General features: G+C 43.1%; 1 protein-coding gene across 2 annotated transcripts in view; it reads left to right on the forward strand.

Annotated features, from left to right (window-relative positions):
* DHX35 (DEAH-box helicase 35) overlaps nt 1-6,705 on the forward strand; it is a 30,202-nt gene extending 23,497 nt beyond the window's left edge. The window contains exons 21-22 of one of the 2 annotated variants that reach the window (XM_051633260.1): nt 2,291-2,429; nt 4,960-6,705. In XM_051633260.1, the coding sequence (XP_051489220.1) occupies nt 2,291-2,429; nt 4,960-5,004 (184 nt within the window). In that variant the 3' untranslated portion in view covers nt 5,005-6,705. The remainder of the gene's footprint in view (nt 1-2,290; nt 2,430-4,959) is intronic. The other variant, XM_051633261.1, reaches the window with a different exon arrangement.
* The last annotated feature ends 17,355 nt before the right edge of the window (nt 6,706-24,060 follow it).

Here is a 24,060-nt window from a genome sequence, read left to right on the forward strand (position 1 = left end):
TAAGTTAAAGCTGCTTTCACTTGTTCTGTGATCTTTATAAGATATTCTCAGCATCCAGATGTTTTCATGAATGATGAAGAACGTCACTGGTCCCACAGAGAGAATTCAATTGGTATTTCCTTTGCAACTTTAGGCAGTATCCAGATAAACCAGGGAAACAGAGTGACATGTAACTGTCAAAAAAAACCCTAGGTAGAACTAGGATTAATTTGCTTTTATTAAGCCTATTAAGGAAGTATCTTGTCACATAGTTGCTGAAGTAACTGCAAGTGGCTTGCTAGGAGAGGACATATATATAAAAAGGGTGATGTGAGAAGTTAGGGCTGTCTAGCAGATTTAAGAAGGAATTGGTTGTACTTTCATGTTAGCTGGGGTATTACCATATTGCATGTCAAAGATGCTCAGATAACAAACAGAAATGTGTTTTTAGCTATCAGATCAGCATGATGAGTATTTGGACTCCTGTCCTTCTTTGCCTGTTGCTGAGACTCTGAAGGATAAACTTGGCCAGTGTTGTTTGTTATCTATGAACTGGACACCTACACCTGGTGCATAGGTTTGCAGAAGAGTAACTGATTGGAGCTTAGCCACCAATTGCATTGCTCACCAAATAAACATTAATCCAGCTCATTGTATCAATTCCTCAGGGCTGAGTTGAGCAGACTGTAGCTGAAGTAATTTTTGCCACTGAAACAGCCTGATTTGCTGCTGTTTTGCCACTTCTTTTAAACTCCTGTCGCTGCTATTAAAAATAAAACACAATTTATTTGAAATAGTACAAAGAATACTTTGCAAATATACCTACTGTAAGCTAGAAAATTTCAGAAGTAACATCCTGAAAGATGTTGGGTTATGGGAAAGTGACAGGCAGTAAGAGGAATAAATTGAGATGAAATGTATGAACAAGATACAGTGGGAGGAGAGTTCTGGCAGAATTCTTTGCTCCAGCATATGCATCCTCCAGAGCTCAGCTTTTAGATGATGTGCCATCAGTATGGAACTTCAATCCCAGCCTTGGACACTTCCAGACATAGAATCATAGAATGGTTAAGGTTGAAAGGGACCCCAAAGATTATCAGGTTTCCACCTCCCTTCTATGAGGGAGAAGCAGAACAGGAAGCAGCTTCCTGGAAGTCTTGACTGGCAAAACCTTAATGCTGCTCTGTGCTTCACAGCTTGTTTGCTGTTGGTGGCAGCTTTATTGCTTGAGTTTTGGGGGGAAAAAAATTCTCTTTTTTGACCCCTGGGTTGCAGAACAAACACAGAACGGTCCTCCAAGGCCATGTGGTATTGCCACTACCACCTAAAGATGCTGCTGGCTCATGGCATCCTACAAGACAGGAGTTTAACTTATTCAGCAACCCTGATTTCAGTGCTACTACTGCCTGGGCAACCATCCTATACTGAGGGCTTCAATTGTCTGTTACAAGTGTATGTAAAACATGTTCTCATTCTTGTTTGTTTTCCTCAGATTTCTCTTTAGTTGCATTAGTTGGTATGTCTCTGTTTGTATCTGGCAGAGAAGATAATTTTGGACTCTTTCCTCTTTGCTTTTGAGAGCAAAATAGCAATTAATGAGAGGCCACAAACGGTGTGGGTTTGCAGCTCTGCTGTGTATAGCAGGCAGATCATGACTGAGGGGTTGGTGACTAACGCTTCAGTGCGTGGGTTTGTGCTTCCTTGGTGAAAATGACTTTCCCTGCTGAAGGGTAACTTCAGAAATAGGTTGCCCATGCTGACAACCGGTTCATGCTGGCAGCAGGGATTGAGTCCACACGGCTATCTGTTTCTAAATCACTAACCAGGAGATGTTCTGGTAGTACTTAAGGATTAGAAGAAGAAATCAGCTTTATCTTGCTTGTCTGCAGACAGGCCCTAGGGACTGGCATGCCCTGATTTGTGCACCACTTGTTATGGGCCCAGGACTTTTTGGTGCTTTTAACCTCCATCCTCAAGATATCATGGACTAACTCATGTTCTGTCTTCCAGAGCATCTGTTAGGAGTCCCTCTTGGCCCCATTATAATTCTTTCTTTTATACCTTGTGTCCACATGTTCTAGTAGTATGTGAAGAGGTTTTTAATGTCAGTCTAAAGGTTGTCTTAATGTAGGGTACTCTGAACAATCAGAGGGAAAGAGGTAAGGGCTGTATTATAACTTAAAGTCACTCCTGTCACTCTGTAAATGCCTCCTTTGGCAGCATTGTTGGGAAACTGTCTTAATATGCTGTTAATCGTCTCCCTCACTTATTGCTTTATAATAAACATTTATTTTTCCTTTCTCCCTCCCAGGGTAGTGTACAATGAAGTCATACAGACAGCTAAATATTACATGAGAGATGTGACTGCTGTGGAATCTGCATGGCTCTTGGAACTGGCACCTCATTTTTACCAGCAAGGAACGGTACGGAATCGGCATAAGGCCCAAACGGTACCATTGCTGCAGCAGCAGCTCTTGTATCTGAACTTTTAAAGTGTTTATGTTTTGTTGTTTTCTACTTAATGGTACAAAAATTTGTTTGGTTTTGTCCATTGGGTTGGTTTTCATCTAAAGAAAGAGGATAATAACTTGATGCACGAAGACTTTTTCCCTGTTATCCAGCCAACAGACGTGATCTGTTCATGTCTGTTCACATGTTCAAATCACAAAATAGTATGTCCCTGGTAAATTAAACCTTCAACCATTCTGGATATAGACCCTTAGTAAGCATTTGTCTGAGCAGCTCTATAGCTAGGCAGTGGACATACTTTGTGCAATAATTTTAAAGCAGCCTTTGCATGCCTTGCAAATGTTTGTGCAAATCCTGAGCCCTTTTGTGAGCATTATTTATGTTTACTGCAAAAAAATCAGCTCTCATCTGCCCAAACTTGAAATGGCAAAGAACAGCTGCTGTTTGTGCAAACCTTCTTTGAAAATTCTAGTGTGTGTGATATACTGTGTGATATTCAGAAGATACTTTATAAGTATCTTCTGAAAGTTGCCACCATCCTTTGTCAACTCTGTCCCCCATGAGTGCATCAATCTAGACTTACTCGCTGGCCATTCTGAGAACTGGATTGGTATTAAATATTATCTAAATGTTAGTTATGCTGGATCTGTTGATACCACATTGCATGTGAATACCGTACAGGCAAGATTACCAAATTGTTCTTGCATGTGAATTTACCAGATTAATAACTACTAAACTTCATATTCTAAATCAGTGAAGTATTTCCAGATTACCAAGTGAGAAAAGGCACTTGCTTGTCAGGCCTCTGCAAAACAAAGAGAGCTGTTCATGCATATGAGCAGCATAATGCAAAAAATGGCTGTTTCTGATTTATGCATCTGCTATGCTATTTGACTTTTTCTGAGAATCTGTTGTTTTTTTCTTTCACTTCCTTGTTTTTTTTGGAGAAAATAAAAATCCTGTGGTGCATGTTGCACCTTAGGACATACCTCTACAGTTGCAGTGTTCAATAGCATTGACATCAGTCCATGTAACTGATGTGAGAAAGTGTTTCTTTTTAATGTTGAGCTTGGATAATTGATCTCTTTTGTCCAGACACTTTCTACCTATAAATGCACTTACTAAGTAGCTGAATATTTTCTGGTTTTTTTCTGCAACACATTTGGCAAAGGCAGTAATAACTCCTGTAGGGCAGACCCTGGAGTCTTTAGCTACTGTTACACATTCATCAAGTGTGGTATAAAAAGGAGATGAGCCAGTGTTCCAGTTATATCTAATGTGCTCCTGGAATGATTAGTCCTTTTGACTCACATATTTAGATGTTGTAACACCCCATACACAACACAACAACCCATTATGATATGAACCCTCCACAGGCTCAATTTTGGGGTGAGGTTTTCCTTTTGGTTAGTGACTCAATGACTTGTTCAGGCAAAACTTGAATTGCTTTTTGTAAGTGAAGACAACTTGTCTTGAATATGTTATCTGCCTGACTGAGAGAACATGTTTTTCAGGTTAGTGCTCCTACTGTTGTAGATATTCTCTGAAATTACATCAGAACCTGATTTTTACCATTGCCCCTTTTGATTTGATAGAGATGAACTCAGTTTGCAGTATGACCTAAGCATTGCTTTCATCCTAAAATAGATGGAAGCTCTGGAGGACAGGGCTGCTTTTGAGGACAATTATCTTTTCATGTTTTGTCAGTTATCCTTATCAACCAAAAGGCTTGGATGTCTTTGTGAAATGTTTAAAAATCAGAAATATTCCTTTTGTGTAAAGCTTTGAATTACACATGTAAATTCTGAATAAGCAAGCCATTACAAACCACACCAATTTATGCTAATTTATAGACATTCAGACCCTTTTTCTAGTGAAGGGTACATCTTTTTGCTAATAAGAGATTCCAGAAATAGGAGAACTTTTATTCCTGTATCCAGTTAAAAACAAATTACAACTGAATAGGATTCTGTGTTAACGTACATTCTTCTGCAGCTTGATCATGGTCTCACTAAATTATGTCTCATTTCAAATTTTAAAGGACTTCATGTTTTTCTTCCACAATTTTCTATGCCTTTAAGAGCAGAGAGGTTCAAAGGTCTGATGCAACTGCAACTACATTGTTGATGCATTGGTTAAAATCTTGCACTTTATGTATGTACTCCTAGTTTTCGTGCAAATGTGTTGTTGGGAGCACATACATCTTGTGCATTTTCACAACCTGCAAACTTGCTTCCAGTGGAAATTGTTCCTATGCTTGCAGTTGGTATTGAAATACTAGAAGATTTTATTTTATACCAAACCAGAATAACACTCTGGGATACATGTGGGTTTCAGTTTCATAGGTTTATTTTAGCTATATCGGTAACAAGCAGATCTTGGGAAGGGTGGTCTTTGCATAACAATTTATTTAAGGTGGGATTAAAGACTGAAAGCATTCTAGTTAAACATGTTACTAATTGTGTATGTGCTAAGCAGCTTTTCTTTTGTTTGTTTGTTTGTTTTTTGCAGCACCTTTCCTTGAAAGCAAAAAGGGCTAAAGTAGACGACCAGTGATTTGTCATGACTCAAGTCTTGTGACATCAGATGCAGAAGTTACCAGTGATTTCAAGCTGGCTACAGTCCATTCAGCAGTCTGTTCATTAGCAGTTTGATCTTCCATCAATTTAAATGTTTAAATGCCTGCCAGGTTCTGTAGGGGTTTATGCATGACCAGTACATTGTAAACCTATGTAGAGCTTGCATTGTGGACATCACTGTTGTTAATCTGGGCATGTTGCTCCTTTTAAATAGGTAGAAAAGCAATTTTAAAAGTAAGAGGACATACAGGACCACAAAAAACTGAAACCTTCAAGAAGGAAACTGATCTTCTGGAGTGGTGTGGCTGCCTTATGAGAGTGGGGAATAGGGTACCCTGCCTCCTGTTACCTAGAGCACTGTGACTTACCGGCCAAACTGAGACTGGCTCCTGACTGCAGGAGCTCAGGGCAATGAACTAGCCCTTGAAATCCAAGGTGCTGCCATGGAAACATTGATTTCATGTTGAACCATCCCAAACTGGTGCAGCTTGTGTTCCCAAGCAGTAGAAGTCTCCTGCCTGAGGTCGAGCTGCCCCTGGCTCCCTGTGGTGGAACTGTCCTTCTGTAGGGAGCATTGTATGAAAATGTCTTGTTTCCATACCTGAGAATTGCTGTTTGGGGAGAGGGAGGAAGTTTAACTCAGTATTTTTAAGAAGGATTAGTTTTTGGATCAATCAGGGAACTATACACACATGTTCACAAGCAATCAAGTTCACAGATGAGGCTTTCCCCCCCCTCAAATAAGAGGAAAGACATTTAGTCTCTCACTTCTTGGAAGTACCAGAAAATTTCAGCAGGGGTATATCATGGAACACTGTTTTTTAGCCTCTGTCATTCAGCAAAGATGAAAACATTCTGTAATTTCTTATAAGGAACAGAGTCCTATATATATATAGATATATATAATTTTTTCCTTAAGAATCTGTGCTGCCTGGGATTCTACTTCTTGTGTTACTGTAAGAGAAGGATGCTCTGAACAGTTGCTGCTCTAATCTGGACTCCATGGCTACTTTTCAGTAAGGAATTGGACCTTTTTGTGTTTTAACAAGATAGCTTGGATACATGTATTTATTTTTTCCAACCCTATTGGTATTTATTTCAGAAACACATTGTTTGAAAATTTTATTTTTGTAAGGCCACTGATTTGATGAATGTTTTTGGCATCTTAACTGCAATTTTATTTTCTTCTTTTTTTCAAAAAAAGAGGGGTATAAATAGGCAAAAATTGCTATATAGAACAAATGCCTTCCTTATCACAGGACTGCCTTGAAGACTTTCTTGGGAGCTTCTTTACCTTCTGCCTTGCAAACACCTTCAGAGAGAACATGTTCTGTCATGTGCAATGGTCTATTCAGTGTCTATGTACTGACTGCCAGCACAAAAAGATGTACCAGTCTCCATGTATGGCACCAGCAGCATGACAAACTCTGTCACCTTCCTTGTTTTCCCTGTGAACCTCATCTTTGTATTTCTCTCTTAGAGTGGAAGCTCTTTGGGGCAGGGACTGTCTTCTAGCCAGAGCTGAGAACATTGTTGGCACTTCCTAAAAATATTCTGTTTGCAGGTTTTTCTTTCTCTTAAAGGATCAGAGAAGGAACTGAATGTGAAGACTTGTGAAATGTCTGTGTCTCTCTGTCCTCTGGAGGTATTCTTAAGAAAAATAAAACCATTAAATCAAGGAAGCTTGAGAATGCATCACTTCAGCCTGAGTGGTGGGTGATTCCCCAGCATAATGCACTGTACTGGTGAGGACTGTGCTGGGCTGGCAGGAGATGCCCAGTTCATTTGCCAGTTCTGAAAATTTCAGATGGTTCTGGAGAGCTCTATTCTCCAGATATCTCTCTGTACAACTGTAAAATTTTCTCTTGGAGTGAGTGTGACTTCTGCTGAGTTCAGGACCCAGGGATGTACAAGCTTTGTAACATGCTGCAAGCAGTTGTGTTTTTATGAGAACGAGTGCAGTGGGTCTTTGGAAACAAAACCAGGAATTGAGACTTGGCTTTTGAGCAGTTTTATGAACTACTACAAACTACTGTTGGAGGTGCAGACACAGAACAGGCAGACTTTATGATAGAGATGCAGGCTGAGAAGAAGGGTTTTTAGCATCCAGGTAAAGGTTACCTGTGGAGACAAAGCACTGCTTGCAAAAAGTAGATCCTTTGAAGGTATTTGAAGACAGAGACTCAAAGCTTAGAAGACCTGAGCCTCTATTTACTCTGTGAAATTTTATCCTACAGCTCTCTGCTAGATTTGTACATAGCTTTATGCTTTAAGTAACTTTGATTAAGAAAGTGGACAATTGTGCCTTGGTTTTGGCTCTCTGCTGCATAAACAGCCTGTGTGCTGTTGTGGGGGAGGCTGGAGTCATTTGAAGATGATTGTCAGGAGTCTGTGAACCAGTTTAAGGATCTTAAACCTGGCTTTTGGAGAATGAGGTTTTAAAATATTAGGCTCTTGAATCAAAATGCTGCTTGAAATAGAATTCGTGCCACCACTGGCATGGAGACAGACTTACTTAAAAAAGTAAATTTACAATAATTCATGTGAAATTACTGTAGGGAAAAAAAGAAGCCATACTCCTGAAGTCCATCAGAAAGTACTTGCTGTGTTCCAGCTTCTTACTTTAGTATTGTCAGTTGTAGAGTAAGATTAAGCTAAATTGGAACAAAAACTCAGCCAAGACTATTAACTGAAATATATTTCTCATCTTTCAGATTAAAAATAATTCTGATAAACTGATGGGAAACAGTCACAGCTCTGTGAGGTTAATCTGCAGAAAGAGACCAGTAATTAAAGGACTAAAAGGAAAAAAGGGAAACAAAGAAGGGAGAGGTAACTGCTATTTCTTCTCAGTGCTCTATGATAAAAATGCCCATGTAATAGGGTGTATAATTGAGCCATGCACACAGCAGTGTTCTCTAGAGGTACATCAAGGCAGTGTGATTTAACTTATTTTTAAGCTGAGTTAATTTTATGTGTGTGACAATAAGCACATTACAGGCAGGCACCAGGAAAAGTGGTAAGTCAGGTTGCGTGTCTTTAAACTAAACAAAAGCAGTTTACCAGAATCAGATATCTGTGTGACTCATTCTAGATCTGGTGGTTCAGATCTCTGCTGGCTCATGGGCAAGTGCAAACAGGGAATAGATCCTGTTCCAGCAAATGGAAAAACAGAGCAGAAATGCTGGGGAGAGTGTTGGAGCAGCATTTCTGCAGGAAGGATGACAGGGCTGTAAGAAACTAGGAATGTTTCAGTAATTCCAGCTGTATTCTGCAAAGGCATGTCTGATTACAAGGGAGGACTGGGCTTCTCTGATTCTCTTGGGAGCCCTGGTCAGAGGAAAGGAGGGAAGGAGGAAACCAGAGAAGCAGAGAGGTGGATCTGCTGGGAAGGTGCAAATAGGTGCAGGGTTTCTCCATCAGCAGTTCACAGGGTGACTCACAACAGTGCTTTGCTTGTTCGCTCCTGCTTGCTGCTGAGAAAGTGGTTACTGAGCTGCTGGCTTGGCTGGTGGGAAACTGAACTTCCAGAGCTGATTGGGAATTAATTAGCTGAGCCAGTATTGCTGTGCTTGTCCCCTTTGTGTGACACTTGTGGTAAACCTGGGGGTGAGGACTGGACTGCTTGTTGATGCTGCAGGCCAGCTGCTGATGCAGGAGCCACAGGCACAGTGACTTCAGGGCTGTGGAGGTTGTGTGGGGGCTCAGCTCTTCACTCTGCCATGCTGGGGATGAAAACCACCTCAACAATGCACCGTCTTTGGATTGGAAAGGTGGTTCTATTCTGTAGTTGTAAAAATAATTCCTTATGTTTCAGCTGCTTTCTTTGCCAAGGAAAATTAGGTGTAGCTGTTTTTTCCACTAGTCTTTCAGAATGTTCTCATTTGGGAGCATCAATGTATATTGGTAGCTGTTGTCATCCCATCATGCTGGTTAAGTGTCACTTTCTGGACTAGTTCATCACTTTTGAGCAGTTCTATTGAAGGCAACTTTGAACCAGTGTTTACTACTGTAATTTCCTAACTTTATATTACTCTCTGTCAAGTGGCTGTACTATCAACCCTTGGCAAAGAAGGTCAACGATACAACTCAGCATTTAGAATAAGTTCCTCTACTGGGACATAGAACAGACCAAAGTGGCAAGATTAACATAAATGGCATATGGAAAAAACTGTCCTTATATCTAGTTTCTGGTCTGTTCTTAGACTTGCAGAGCTTTTGTCCTTGAGAGCCTGTACAGGGTTTTTCTTCTGTCATCTAATAACTTTCTCTCTAAAGCTTCCTCAGAGATGTGCATTTTTGGCTTAAAACTGACTGCATTTTGAGAAAGGTGCCAGTAGATGGCAGGCATCAGTTTCAAGTAGTAGTAGGATCTTGGGGAACGAGTAATTGGCCAGTTCTTACAAGTTTTTCCTACTCTTCCGTTTTAACATTAAGTTACTTTAGTGATAAGTGGGATGAGGAAGGGTAAAGGAAGAAGCTATCAGTGACTGTGGGATAAATCAGTATTTGAAGTGCAGAGATTAGTGAAAAAGCCCAGAATGCTGTGAGTCCCACTGGTTTAAAAACAAAACACCCCAACTCCCCCCAAATCCCAACCAATAAATTATGTAGTGGATCTTTCAATTCCACACCGAGTCATAGAAATGGGGCTTTTTCTGTGACCTGTAGCAGGAGGTCTGGCAGAGTGTGTTAGTGCTGCAAGGGGACTGACAGCTTTTTGGTACTGCCTTTTATGCTTAGCTTATCCAGGTGACATAATTGAAATTAGAAGAGGTTTTTTTTCACATTTTTGTAACTACTTCCAGCTACAGCTCTGAGTTCTTCAATAAACTAAATTTTGAAGCCTTTTGGCTAATAGAAACACTTTTGTAATAAACAAATGAAGTGCTACTAGAATCCTTGAAGTTCAAAATTCCTGCGTGCAGGCTCTGAACATCCAGAGTTCCTCCTGTGGAATCAAAGCCTGAGGCTGGAGCAATGGGTTCCACATAAAAAAGGTATCCCCTGGGGTTTTGTTGAAGTGTCAGTCTAAGGCTGCAGGTCTTCTTGCTTATTCAGACCTTTCTTCTCTCCCCACCCTGGGATTCTTTTTCTATCTCATTTTTTAAGTAATTCAGGTGTAGTGACATGCTGTTATAGTCTTGAGTTGGTGAAGATGTCTTGGTGGAAAGTCATCATTAACTGTATTGATTTTCCTCTTTGAAGCACTGGTAAACTACCAAAGTGCCCCCTTCCACCCAAATTTTGTAAATTGAAAACTCTGGAGGAAAGCCACCCATATACTGGGGCCAGTTCTGCTTACAGGTGACCACAGCAAGTGCTGGAGAGCTGAACAAGATTTACAGAAGCACTAGGACCAGGAGTCCATGGCCAGAATTTTGAAAATATCAATCTGTGTCCAAAATCCAGGCCAGCCCAGAGGAGCGTGTGAAGGTTTGCACAGATGGGGTAGGGACACACCATATTTCTTCCTGTAAGCACCTACTGCTGTCTTTGTTTAGACAGGTGAAGGTTTTGAGATGCCCTGGTGTGGCAGTCCTCAGGGTGTTTCTCTGGTGGAAGGTGGATCCAGTTCACCCTCCCACTTGTCTTCTATATCTTTCCCATTCATGCTTCAGAGCAGCAGCTGTCATACACGCTGCAAAGAAATTCCTGATGTGTTGGATAGTAGTCACTATTGTAATAAAACAAAATTAACAGTTTAGGGGAAAAAAAAAAAAATCCTATTCCTGGCAGCATGGTAGATGTGATTTCTCTCAGAGAATGCAAAACCAGCTGCTTGCTGCATTCCAAAATAGTCTTTTTTGGGGTCTGCAGTTAGTTTTGCAAGGCTGTGAGATGCAGAGCTTGTATTTAGCTGTGATACCACTTCTGAGAGATCAAAAACTGCCTGCAAAACCTCCCTTTTTCCTCTTTTTCTAGAATTAGAGTAATAATTTTAAAAAATATATTTTTCATTTGTCTTTCATTCGAATTTTAGTTCTCCTTGTCAGCCACGGGAGCACAGGGCAGCACAGGGAGCCCCATGTGCAGACCCCCCTGATCGGCACGTACGGTGTGAGTGCAGGAAGTGGTTCCAGCTGCAGATCTCACTGATGCTTCTGTCAGGACTCCCAGGTCTGAGGGTTGTTCCCTGTGCTCTCTTACTCGCAAACTGAGTGCTGCAGGCAGAGGCAGGAGGGCAAAACAGCTCAAATCAAAGAGCTTTGGAGGGAAGAAGTTAGAGGATGATGTTTCCTTTCCTTGGAGTGACTGTTGGACAGTACAGAGTTTCCTGTGGCCTCTCAGAGTTGTGCTGTAGCTGGAAACAGGTGGGTTTGCCTGTGATGCAGAGGCATGAGTCCTGCTTTGCTTGTGCACCCTCTGCCTCCAAGGGTCCCTTCCATGTCAGGGGGTCTCAGACTTGACTAGGGGATAACCCACCCCATAGACTTTCCATCCTGTCCTACTTTGCTGGGCAAAGTCAAAACTTACAGTAGAATGAGCAGGACAGAGAACAAAAAAAAACAACACAAGGTCTCCTTGGTTCCCTTCAGGCCAAGAAATAGGTTGTTTGCTGTGGATGCCTGTTGACAGAAAGATAATCCCATTGGACATGGAGTGTTTTGATGTCAGGAAACATATTTCATGAGTCAGGTGTTACGGAACTCCTGCTGTTTCTCTTCTCACTGCCTGGTGAGATACCAGGGTTTTGTAAGTGACTTGAGCTGTGCGACAGCCCCACTGCAGTGAGGGAGGGCAAGAGCCCTTGCAAATGAGTCAGAACCTCAATAACCTGTGCTCATGTTCAGATCTGTTTGTAAGGTGGAGTTAATCCTTCCTCCTTCCCATTTTTCCCCTTGTCTGTTTCCAAGTGTGTGGGGATGCACATGGGTGTTCAGGATCTGGGACAACAGGGCACAGTCTGGAGCAGATGCCTTGAGATGCTGTGGGGATGAGAATGTGTGTGGGCTTAGAAGGAGAGTGGAGAGGCAAGAGACGCACGAAAGTTAAAACTAGAAAATGTGCCCCAGAAGATGCTTGTCACCAAAGGGAATGCCCTTCCTCTGCCAAAGCCCACGTGCCCTCTACCATTTCTGAGCTGGCTTAGCAGGGGAGGCGGGTGGTCCCACCCATGGACATCAACTCTGGCTCCACTGCTGGTGGGTACAGTCAGCGTTAGTGCTTCTGTGAGGCATTGATCCCAGCAGCTGCCCTGACATGTAAATACAGGCTGTGACAGTGTGAAATACCAGTAGCCATTACAAGCTGTTGGATTGGGGGTGGTACTGGGTGCACTGGGGGTGTTCAGAGCTGGTCAAGCTGCAGGGGAGGGTTCTGTCTTTCTCAAAATCCCTTTGATTTCTTGGAAATTGCGGCTGATCCTGATTTAAACCTTTGCACTGCAGGAAGAGGCACTGCTGAGAAACCCATGCAATACTGTGTTGAGGGGCTGACTGGAGAAGTCTAGAAGTGTCTTGTTTTAGAAGGAGAAGCAGAAAGTGACTCCTCCTGCAGCTGCCTGTGTGGGACTTGCTTCACTGGAGCACTGCTGGGAGTTGTCATTCTTGGCTCTGTTACAAAATCTGCCTTCACCTCTGGCTTGTCAGTCTGAGCGCCTACACGATAGGGTTTGGACACATGATTTAGCTTATGGGGTTCACCACATAGCTATGGAGTCAGTCATTAATGCTTGTGTACGTGCTTCTTATTTGCAGCAGTACACATCTCTCCTGCTGTGGTGAGAGCAACATGCTGGTTCTCCCCCTTCATTTGGCTAAGGGCACCCACGTGGTCATGGTGAAGTTGTAAAGTGTTGTGTCCCCTGGTCTTGAGAGTACAGATGAGTTGGATGATACTCTGTGCAGCTGTCCAGACTCACAGTATGTCCTGATCTTCATCCTGTCAACAAAACATCTATGGGGAAAGCTACTTTTAAAGGAACTTATTTAAATGACAAATTACTCCACTATCAGAAATGCCAAGGTTATCACTGTTCAAAAAAGTCCCCATGGGTGCTGTTTTGTGAGCAGGATCTGTGACACAGGGACATGTGTGTGACGCACACTGCAGGTTATGGTGTGGCTAGAAACATCTATCATTAACATCATTCATCTTCACACCTTTCAATTTAAGCAGCATTTGGAGGCCTCCTGAGGATGTGCTGTACCACAAGGAAGACTTATGAGGATCAGAGGGGAGGTCTGAGTGGAAAACGCTCGTCATTAAATGACAAATGAAGACAGCAGTGGACAGAGGAGGGCTGCAGATACACAATTGGTATGAACACCTGCTGCTCTGGATCTGCTCTATGTCCTCTGGGTGCTGTGTCCTCTGGCTGCTCTCCTTTTGAAAGCCTTTAGTAGATACCTCCTAATTACTGTCCCTCTGTCATCAGAGCCTTTTAAGTCTATCGAAGGGTCTCCTTGTCAGTGTGAGAAGTGATATACAGAGGGAAAATGTGTTGGAGAAGGGAGGTCCCAGGGTCTAGGAAATATATGGGACCCCACTACTCAAGTGTTAGTCATTTGAGTGAAGTTTCCATCAGGCTTTGGGAGCTTTCTAGGGGCCCTTGTACCTAAGCAAGCAATAATTTCTGGCAAGACAGGTGTTTTAGGTTTTACCCGAATTCCTGCATCAGGTGCCATGAGAGAAGGGTTGAGCTGAGCCTGACAGAGCTTTGACCAGAGCAAAACCATGCTGAAGGCACCTGAAGGAGCCATGGGGGCAGGTAGTGGGAGAACCTATCACCATCACAGGTCTTCTCAAGGTAGGTTCTCCAAGGAGAGAAAGCTTCAAAGAGTCCGGGGGTGCTGTAGGCTGCTTTGGAGTGGACTGTTTGTGTATTTTTATGAGAGTTAGATGATAAACATTGTGTGTCAGACTCTTCCCCCTAGAATTTTATTCTGGAATGAGTTTTTCATTTGAGACAGAACTGGAGCATTTCAATGTTGCTGTTGACTTTGTCTCTTGCTGGGTAAATCCACTTGTTAGTTTAACTGAAGTGCAAATGTGCATACAATTGTATCTCTTCCAGCAATAGGATACTACAGTCTATCAGATCACAAACTAGATGCTTTCTGGAAGGCAAAAATGTTTTTGGCACGTGGGTTTGCAGGTTTGCAGTTTTCTTACCAAAGTTAGCTGAAAGATTTTGAGAAAACTCTTCTTTCTAAAACTGAAATTAGCAGTTTGCTGACATCTGATATTTCTCAGTGCTGACTGATCCTTCCAGGCAATGCTTGATTTGAGCTGCACTTTTTCCTCACTTCAATTTATCTTTTAGATTGTTTGGTTTATTTATATCACTTGTCTCTGTTTAGTTCCTTTGTGGTTACTGGAGGAAAAGTAGTAGAGAAAAGGAGGAGGGAGAGACAATAACAGTCAAGTGGCAGAAAGTAGTTTACCACTTTTCTCTCCTCCCTGTGCTTTTCCATTGCAGAAAGATGCAGACTTGCAAGTGAGGGTTCCTCCCCCTCCCTTTCTATTTGAAAATAAGAAATGGAACCAGGGTGAAACTTCAAAACATGGAAAAGTTTTAGAATCTTTATTGGAAAAAAAGATCAAAACCCTTTCAATGGAAAGTTTTCTTTCCAAACTGTCTCGTACATATGCACGTGCACACTCACAGCCTCCCACTCCCCGGGCCTTTATCATGAAATGATGGTGCCATTTCTGAGCCTTCCAAAGTTTCTCATGTCTTCTGTGTGCCTGTGTTTTTTTGGCTGAAGTGTTGGTGTGATGCAATCGAGCTGGGAAGTGTTGTGAAAGCTCCTGCTGTCAGCAGGTTGCTGTTAAAATCTTGGTGCTTACACGATGCTGAATAGACAATGTGGAATTCCAAACTGGAGCAACAGGTGGGAAATACGGAATGAAAAATGGCAAGTGGATCAAAATTAATGATTATAAGGAGCAGCTTTTCTAGACATGTTTTTGTCTGAGCAACAAGTATGGTTCAGTGGTTTGGACACTCTTTTAACATCTTGAAAGATTAAAGCCCTCCAACCCCATACTGTAAACTTGCATTAGTTATTTACAGCTACATGCATGAAAGGGCTCTGGCGTGACTCAAGGATCCATGAGGGCCAACTTCTGGATGTCTGGCTCCTGCAGTGGACACCACAGCCTTCAGTAGGTGTCTAATCTTCCATGCAATACAAAAGGACTGTTGATGCCAAAGGATAAGGTTCATGGCATTCAGTTTGTTCAGTAGGAAACTCACTTAAGATGGCCAGGGAAAAGTGAGCCTGAGGTGGCAATCCCAGTGGAAGCTCAGCTCTGAGGGGTACTGAGAAAACTCTTGTGGAACTAAGTTTCTAAAAGCCTCCTGTAAGGTGATGTAGACATACATGAACCAGATGAGTCGTAAATTCTTGCTCAGCGTGATGGCTCAGTGTTTGGTGCATTCATTTAGGATACTGTGGTGGAGCTTCTAAGGCCTCTCCAATCAAAGAGAGAGAGTCTGAGGATGAGGAGGGGGGGCATGCTGCACCGTCTGAGTACGGATCAGCTGTGTCTTGTCAGAGGTAGCCAGGAACTCGTGGGCTTGGGGAAGGAGTGTGGCTGCAGCTCTGCAAGCAGCACCCCAGACAGCAGGGAGACCCAAATCCTTGCACAAGCACTGGTTGTGTATTCAGTGTGAGAGGCACAGTGGGCAAAACACCTCCCCGGGCTGTTGGGATGTGGCAGTAGCTGGGACCAAACAGTGACTGCAACTGGTGAGCCCATCCGTGTGGGCTGGGCAGAGTGGACAATGCTGCTGCACTGGTCCAGACCTGGTCTCCCAGGTGCTCAGGTTAATGGTGAAGGCTGGGGAGCCTGTGATGCTGACAGCAGGGACAGCTGGGCTCGGAGGCACTCAAGTAACAAATTGAACGGTGAATATCTTACGATGACTCTGGTTTATTGTCCAGATCAGGTCAGCGGAAAAAATATTGGGAGACTGAACAAAGAGACAGGCTGCTTTAGCAGATAAATGGACTGATCATTTCGTATTGAGGAACAATCTCTAAAACATAGTTTACTGCGCAGCTGAGGGCTGAAGCATTTGCTGATGCCAAGAGCTCCTTCTCTGACCCTCGGCACGCGTGGAATTAAATGGCGCGGTGTTTTTTGATGGTTAAACTCGCCGAAGAAGACACTCCATTTGTTACCAGGGCTCTGATGAAGTAAAGTGTGGTTTATATGTACAAGGCCGGCCTTCAACTCATCTCAGAATGAATGGAGAGGTAAAATTGAATTTTACACTCCTGCTGCTATGATTAATGTCGGGGCTCTGGGCTCCAGGGGCTGGCCGCAGGAGGGCAATGCAGGCTTGCTCTGCTGGTGCTGTGCAGGAGCCTGCCTGCCTGCTTCCCTGCCTGTCTGCTTCCCTGCCTGCCTACCTCCACTTATGCACAGGAGTGCCAAAGAGAGGGAAGTCTGCATAAATGAATGGCTGTTGTAAGAATAAACCTGTTATAGCAATAAATTCCCTCCATATCTGTCTTAGCATGGCCCTCTGATATGAGGCCGCACCTGCCAAAGGAATAAACTTGTTAGGTGAATAAAAGAGCATGTGTACATTAAATCAGGGAGTCTAATGCCAGGAGACACAGGCAGGACTACACAGGGCTGGCTGTGCAATGTTTGTGCTGCACCTCGCTGAGGACTGGGGCAATAGGTAAAGCTGCTTGAGGGAAATGCTCAGGGTTTGGCAGGGATGTGCAGGGCTGGAGAGTTTCTGGTGGCCCCTTAGCCCTGTTGCTCCATCAATAGGATGGAGTTTTGAAAGGTGCACAGAGGCAGAAGAGGGAGAAGCTGCCCAGCAGCCCTACATGTGTATATTCTCCTCATCCTGCTGAGGTGGGAGGAGAAGTTTTACTGTTAGTGAGGAAGGTAGACTTTGTGCTTGTGAACCTTTTTGTGGGAAGGTGCGTGACTGGAGGAACAGAGCTTGCATGGAGGTAACTTTTGGAAATATTTTGGTGTCAGGAAAAATCCACAAAGAAATTATTTCTTCTTTCTTCCTGGTGTAAAACCTGCAGCACTCGTTTCTCTGCTCTTGCACCCAGCCCAGTGTAAGCCCAGGGATGAGATGTCTACTCCCTTTGTGACCCTTTCCACTAGCAAAGCTATCTCTACCAGGTATGGTTCAGTTATGGCCAGCAGTACAACACCCACCACTCATCACAAATGGAGGTTTTGGTAGCTGTTGGCCACATCTCTAGTATTGAGAGGTGCAGAGTGTGACAAGCTGCTGTCTGGAGCCTACAGCAGACTGTCATTTGCTCCAGATCCTAGCTGGGATGAAGCACAGCAATGGTGGAGGCCTGAGGGTCCCTGTTACCTGGCCACGTCCATCTTGGGTAGGGTGGCATGGCTGGGGGACAGGTGACTTTTCAACATCTCCTTCAACTTAGCACCTCTCCTCCACCCGTCCCAGCATGGAGCAGTGGCCGGTGGGCACCCGCCTGACAAACAACAAATGGCTGAAGGATAACAATGAGTCAGGTGAAAAAAGGAAATTGTTTTTTTGACATTCTGCTGTTGGAGGGAGAGGGGGGAGGTGAAAGACCCTGTAAGAATGAGGAGGCTGGGAGAAAGGGGATAAGTTAACATTAAATGGGCATGTGGTGACAGGGAGGGAAATGGTGGGACAGCTGGAAATGCAGCAGGAGTCTGGAGAAAATCGATACGAGATAAGCGTTCCAGGGGTAGTGCTGTTCATCAGGTGACAAAGTTAAAGGCAGCGAGACACTAAAAGTGAGAAAATATCACTGACCCCCTGCAGTATTGATCAAACAGCTGAGACACTCAAGGCCAAAGTCACTAATAAAGTGAGACGTATCAGCAAGAAGCCCATGAGAGCAGATGAGTTAGCTTCCGAAGGTCTTAAAAATAAAAATAAAATGTATCTGCAAAAGTTCTTGTTAACCATCTTCTTTGTCTTGTTAAGTGCAAAGGAGACAAAGCAGCTTTGTGGAGGGTCACAGCCAGGGAACTGAGAGGCATGAAGGTTTGCTGTGCTGTTAAAAACAGATTTGAAGACTGAGTGGATTTTGTAGTAGGGAGAAAAGAGGAGCTAGTAATGCTGGGGAGGTACAGCAGTTCTGCAGGCTGCTGCTGTCACCTCTGCCAGGACACCTGTGGAAGCTGACCTAGCTCTGTTCAGAAATCTCAGGCTGGAGACAGGCTCCAAATTCAGGCTGCAAAATTAAATGTGTGCTCCAGTGTCAGGCTGTCCACTTGAACTCCTGCGGTGATACCATTGCACATCTGCTCACAATGCTCCAGAATCTGGAGCCTTAAATCTGCCCTTGAATCAGTTTACATAAGGAAGATGGGGCTATTTGTATTGCTTCATTTCCTCTAATTGCACATGGCTGGGGGTGCAGGTGGTGGCAGGTCTCTCACAGGACACAGGCATTTCAAATTGAACCAATAATTCAATTACCACTTGTTTGTTCCCTGTCTCCCCCCCTTGAAACACCTGCAGTTGTGCCTGGAAGATTTGATGCCTTCATTTATTTTGCATTTTGAAACAGGTTCAGGTCAGCTTGATGTGACCACAGCTCTCTTTGACCACTTCATGTACCAAAATTTCCCCAGAGCTGGATAAGGATATGCTTGTGGCTCTGCTGAGCATGGGGAACCAGCCCTGCTGCTCTGGAGCTTGGGCTGCAGAAGCAGAGGTCTGTGGGGCAGGGAGCAAGATGACCCCCATTCCAACTGCCATTGACTTCAAAATGACTTTTTAAGGTGAGTGGATCGAGGTAAAAAGAGAGAGGAAAGTAGTTGCAAAGAGCATAAATGTGTTTTAAAGTGTTGTCTGGGAAAGGTAACAGGAGGGAGAGGAATAAGGCAGTGGGTAGGCTCCAGTAGAGAATGGAGTAGCTCCATGTTTGGTTCTGATGATGCATGCATGTAAATAATAATAATAATAATAATAATAATAATAATAATAATAATAATAATAATATCCTCTTTTTAGAATTAAAGGAGTCAGGAGAGTCTTTTTGCCTCCTCTGGGTTTTAATGGGACAAGTTCCTGGATGACTGTTCCATCCTGGGAAATACCTAATCTGAAACTCAAATGGAAGATCAATCACACCTTTCTAGGAGTCCTTTCCAGCCTGAAGGCAGCCTCCCAGGCCCTCTTAGCCACTGCTGAATGGCTCCCAAAGGCTGCTGAGAGAAGAGAGTTCATTGTTACAAGCTTGTAAAAGGTTGACATGGATATTTCTCAGGTCACGCTTCTACATTAAAAAATTTAGGGGTCTTCAGTCTGAGTAAGCACAGAAACTGCAGTCTGTTGAGAGGCATAGGGGGTAAGGAAAAAGAGCCTAAATAAGACCTTCACTGTGATCTGAAATCAATCCAGCTCTTTTAGAATAAAGTACTCTGCAATTGTTTTGCCCTACTACAGGAGTGACTTCTAATCACTGTATTTGTTCTTTTGTCCCAATTAAGGAAAAATAAGACTGCATGGTGAAATTTTCCTAGAGTCATGAAACTAAAGACATCATTTGGAGCAATTATTTGGGAGTTGCTTGGCTAGATACTTTTCCCCAGCAGATTAGACCTATGTACAATGTCACCTGAAATAAAATCTCCCCTGTTCTTCTAGAGTAGGCTTTTTAGTTGAGTTGCCAGTGTACAATCTAGCAGGAAACTTGAATTCTGATATTTCAGGCTTTTGGCTGCTATAAAGCACAATGTATTCCCTACACAACTGAAGAGTGGTTAAAATGTTGAAATCTGTGGCTGTCTCGATTCTCCAGTACCTTCAGCTGCACCTCAGAGTCACCTTGTCTTACACCTTAGCAGATAAAGTGTCACATTTGTTACTGTCCACCCGTGTCTGTATTGCTACAGTCAGAGACTCATGGAGGGGATAAGCTTGGAAGGCAGCTCTGGAGGTTGTCTTAGCCCAACCCTCTGCAAAACAGTCAAGTTAGAGCATGAAGTTAATTGACTGCTTGTATTCTGATAACATAAACCTTGTATTCTGGTAATATCAGAGCTGGATACTAAAAGGAAGGAGCAATAGGTAAGAGGAAATATTTTGCTTCAACTTGCAGTGGAAACAGCGAGGGGGAAAAAAATGCAGGATGCAAGTGAATTGCTTGAAAGGAGGTTAGGCACAGGGTCAACAGGTTCCTTACAGCTGTGTGGATTTTAAGTGGATAATTCAGGCACATGTTCATCTGCACAGTGAAAAAGCAGCAAATTAGAATAACCCCTTCTGGTTTATCTTTGTATTTTCTAGCAAAATCTTTGTTACTTTGCATACTTTAGAAGTTAGTGTGAGGCAGAAAGTAAATGATCTGCTTGACTTTTTTGTTGTTAAAATGCCCTTTTATTCCAGTGCTTAGTATGGCTAGAAACATGAGTGTCCCAGAATGAGCCAGAAATAGCAGAGGGGTCTGTTTAGGCTCTTTTGTTGAATTAATCTCTTATGATCCTAGCACTTGCAGCATTACCTGTTCACACAAACTGGTGTCTTCTTGCACTTTCTTTTACCTGCCTTTATTGTGGTTGTTAAGATCCTAAATGCTGGGCAAGACAAGTTGCATGGGGCTTGTTGTTCATTTGGTTCAGAAAGAAAAGGGAAAAAAAAAACAGCCTTTGGTGAGTTTCTGTGAGATGGAGCTTCTCCAGGCTCCTGACTTTCCTTTGGCTTTTGTTCACCTCCCTTGTGGAGTAAAGAAGGAAAGGAAGATGAAATAAATACTAATTTGCCAACTGAAGGTATAAATGAGAGCCCTGTTGTAACCATGATGTAGTGTTCTGAAAACATGTGTACAGTCAATAATTTTAGCACTGGAACTGACAGGTCCTCCTGAGGAGGTTTTCAGGGGGGAAGAGAAGAGACCACAAAGGAAGCTGACAGAGGAGAAGGGAATTCATGTAGCTCAGCTATAAGGAAGAGAGGTCAAAGCAATTGCTGGCTTCTTCAGATTTTGGTGTGATAGTAGAAATTGCACTTTAATTTCATATTTGAAGACCCTAAAAGCAGAAGACAGTGTTTGTTATGATGGATAGGGTTACCATTGGAAATGTATTGCAAATTTTAGCTGGGACTTTGACCATTTCATACATAGCAAGGACAGATTGGCAAGCAAAGGCAGGTTAATTCAATTAAATCAATATATGATCACTAGGCTTCATAATACAACTTTAAATAAAAACTTTGGAGAGAAAAAATTATTATCCTTGCAGGGTATGAGGTGGAACCAACTGTTTTTTCATGAAATACTTCTTCAACCATTTAAAATATGTTTGACTTCTTCCTCTCCCCATTTCCCCATCCTGCCATGAGACAGAAAAAACTGGTAACTGGTACTTCAGAGGTTTGGTTTTTGTTGGTTTGTTTTTTTGTTTGGTTGGTTGGTTGTTTTTTTTGCTGCTAACTCTTCCAGCATTGGAGGTTTGAACATGCAGTGGCAAAAGGAGGAAACCCCACTGCCATCCTAAGCATCTCTGTCCCTTCAGAGAGGTACAAGTGTGCCTCTCTTGGTGTTTCTAGAGGTTTTCTTTCAACCAGGTTTCATTACCTAAATTAGGAGCAATGACCAAGATTCCTAAAGGGTCAGTGAACTTGGGTATGCAGCTCCTGGCTGCATAAGAATTTCTTGTACACCTAGTTGGGTTTTATATTCTGCTGAGCCTGTTAAGTTTTATACTCTTGTTTCCTAGGAAATCATCAGCTGAGATGCTTGGGCAGACAGGAAAGATTATGAAGGAGATGGAACATCTGCCAGGATCACCCCACAGCAGCACACATGTGGCAAGGTGCGTGCTGCTCACCTCCAAAGAGCATCACTTCTCTGCAATAGGCTTTTTTTCAAAAATACCTGCACTTTACTTATTAACTTTGTTAGCAGGATCATAGAGGGTGTTTTAAGTCTACTCATAAACCAAAGAGGCTTTCCTTTCCAGCATCCATGCATTTGTGCAGCTGGGTGGTTGCTGTATGGGTGTTGTGTGAGGAGGCTGTTCCCAGTTGTGAGGACTCAGAGCCTCACCTGGCTGATGATTGCTCTTTATCTATGTCCTGTGCCATCACCAAGCACTTCAGGCTTTCAGGAAGATCACCTTGCTGAAGCTGAGTGCATGAGGAATCCAGCAGATCTCCTGCTGTTACAAGGAGAGGGTTTGACAGCCTTGGTCCACCTTTCTCCCTTCCGAGTTATCAGTGCTCTTATAATTTTTGGCTTTTCATACAAGACACCCCAATTAGACAGTTTGTCCACAGGTATTGAGAGGTCCAGGAGGTTGTGTTGCATGCACCCTCCTGGCCCTGAAGTCCATCTCCTCTCCATAACTGCTCCCTCCACCCCTGCCTTCCCTCCCAAAGCAAAGCTGAGCCGAAGTTGGTGCTAACGCAGAGCCTTGCCCAGTGCTCCCTCAGTGAGAAACATCAGTTCCTTCTGACTTACACTGATGTGGTTGAGGACCTGGGCTGTGCCTCAGTGAGGCCAGCCCAAGCAGTGGGATAACAGATGATATGCCAGAGCTGGAGAGCCTGTGAGCACCCTTAGACCAGCACTTGTCCCACCCGTTGGTATGGTAACGGCCCCTTTTTTAGAGCAAGGCGCCGTCCCCAGCACCCTCCAGCCATTTGTACTTGTCTAATTATTATTACTCTTTGCATTTTCTTCCAGTGGATGAGTAATGGAAGAGGGTTAGAGGGAAGGGAAGGTGCAGGGGGAAGAGAGCAGTGATTTGTGGGATAGGTATCTCATCTCAGAGGGGAGGACATTCATCTTGCTGAGCATCCATGGGCAGCCCTGGCTGCTGGCACGCGGCGTTTGCAGGCAGATGCCTGTGTGGGTGTCAGCCCGTGGTGACTGACAGGGCTTGGGTGGGGGCTGTGGTGGTATTTAAGGTGTTTTGATCTGTGAGGGCCAGTTATTTGTATTTTTATTTCTAATTGTTCACCAAAAAGCCAGTTGTTTTGAAAGTGAGCCATCTCCCTGTGAGACCTGAAGAGATGTAAGAAAGACTTTTCAGATCTTGGTCAGAGCTGTTGTGCTCATCTTTGATAACTGAAATCTCCTTCTTTGCATAAGGGTTAGTTTAATTAATTAAATGATTGAACAGTCACTCTCTCTGTCTAAAGCCGAAGACAATTTTAGATTTCCCAGGGCAGAAATTTTTACTCAAGCTGGGACAGCAGATGTAGCTTTATAAAAACCCTTCTTTTGGTTGAAAATGTTGGTGACTGCAGTAAAGAAGAGTTGTCCCTCAGGGCAGGATGGTTTTGTTAGGACATTTAATGGTCTTGTCTAGTTTGGGTGTAATGATGGTTGGAAATAGATCCATGGTGCATTTTTTAGTGTGTGTCTGTATGCATTTACCTGCCTCCTGAGAGTCTTCCTCATTTTTTTCTTCTTGACCTAAAAGTTCTCAGAGTAATACTGCTGACCTTTCTGTTTTTCTGCTGTCTAATTTGGAGTCAGTTACCCTGTTTTAAGGGAGTGCAAAGTATTTTGGTCTCCTGGAGACTTACAGAGGTTGGGAGAGAACAGAATGTTTGTTGAGGGTGGAGACTGGGGTCCTGCTGTACAGAGACATGTATAAATGACAAACCTGGATGTGTCAAAATAGAAGATACAGTCCAGTATTTTCTCAGCTAAGCTTCTGTTAATTGGGATTTTGTGTTTCACACAGGTCATCTCTGATGTCTTTAAGCACTGCACACTCACAACAAGTCTGAGACACCATGTTGACAGAGTTGGTTTTCTTTGGAAACAGCAGTTTGTACCTTCTGTAGTAGAGCTTGTGTTTGGCACAACAATTCTTGCCCTTGTTTTAAGTGATACTGAAACACCTAGAACCAACAAAGCTCAGCAACTTATTGCCTGGGTCTTGCTGTTTCAGTGGTGTGAGTTACACATGGAATAGTTACAGATGTAATGAAGGAATTCTGTGGACTATTTATGAATGCAATGAAGGAATTTTATCAAAGGTTGCTTTCATTCCATGAGGCATATGCTTTTGTGCAGCTATGCAGAGAGCTTTGTGCTGATTATTTTTGTTTTGTTTGTATTTTTCTATCTATTTT

This window comes from Apus apus, chromosome 15 (genome assembly GCF_020740795.1).
Source record: "Apus apus isolate bApuApu2 chromosome 15, bApuApu2.pri.cur, whole genome shotgun sequence".
NCBI lineage: Eukaryota > Metazoa > Chordata > Aves > Apodiformes > Apodidae > Apus > Apus apus.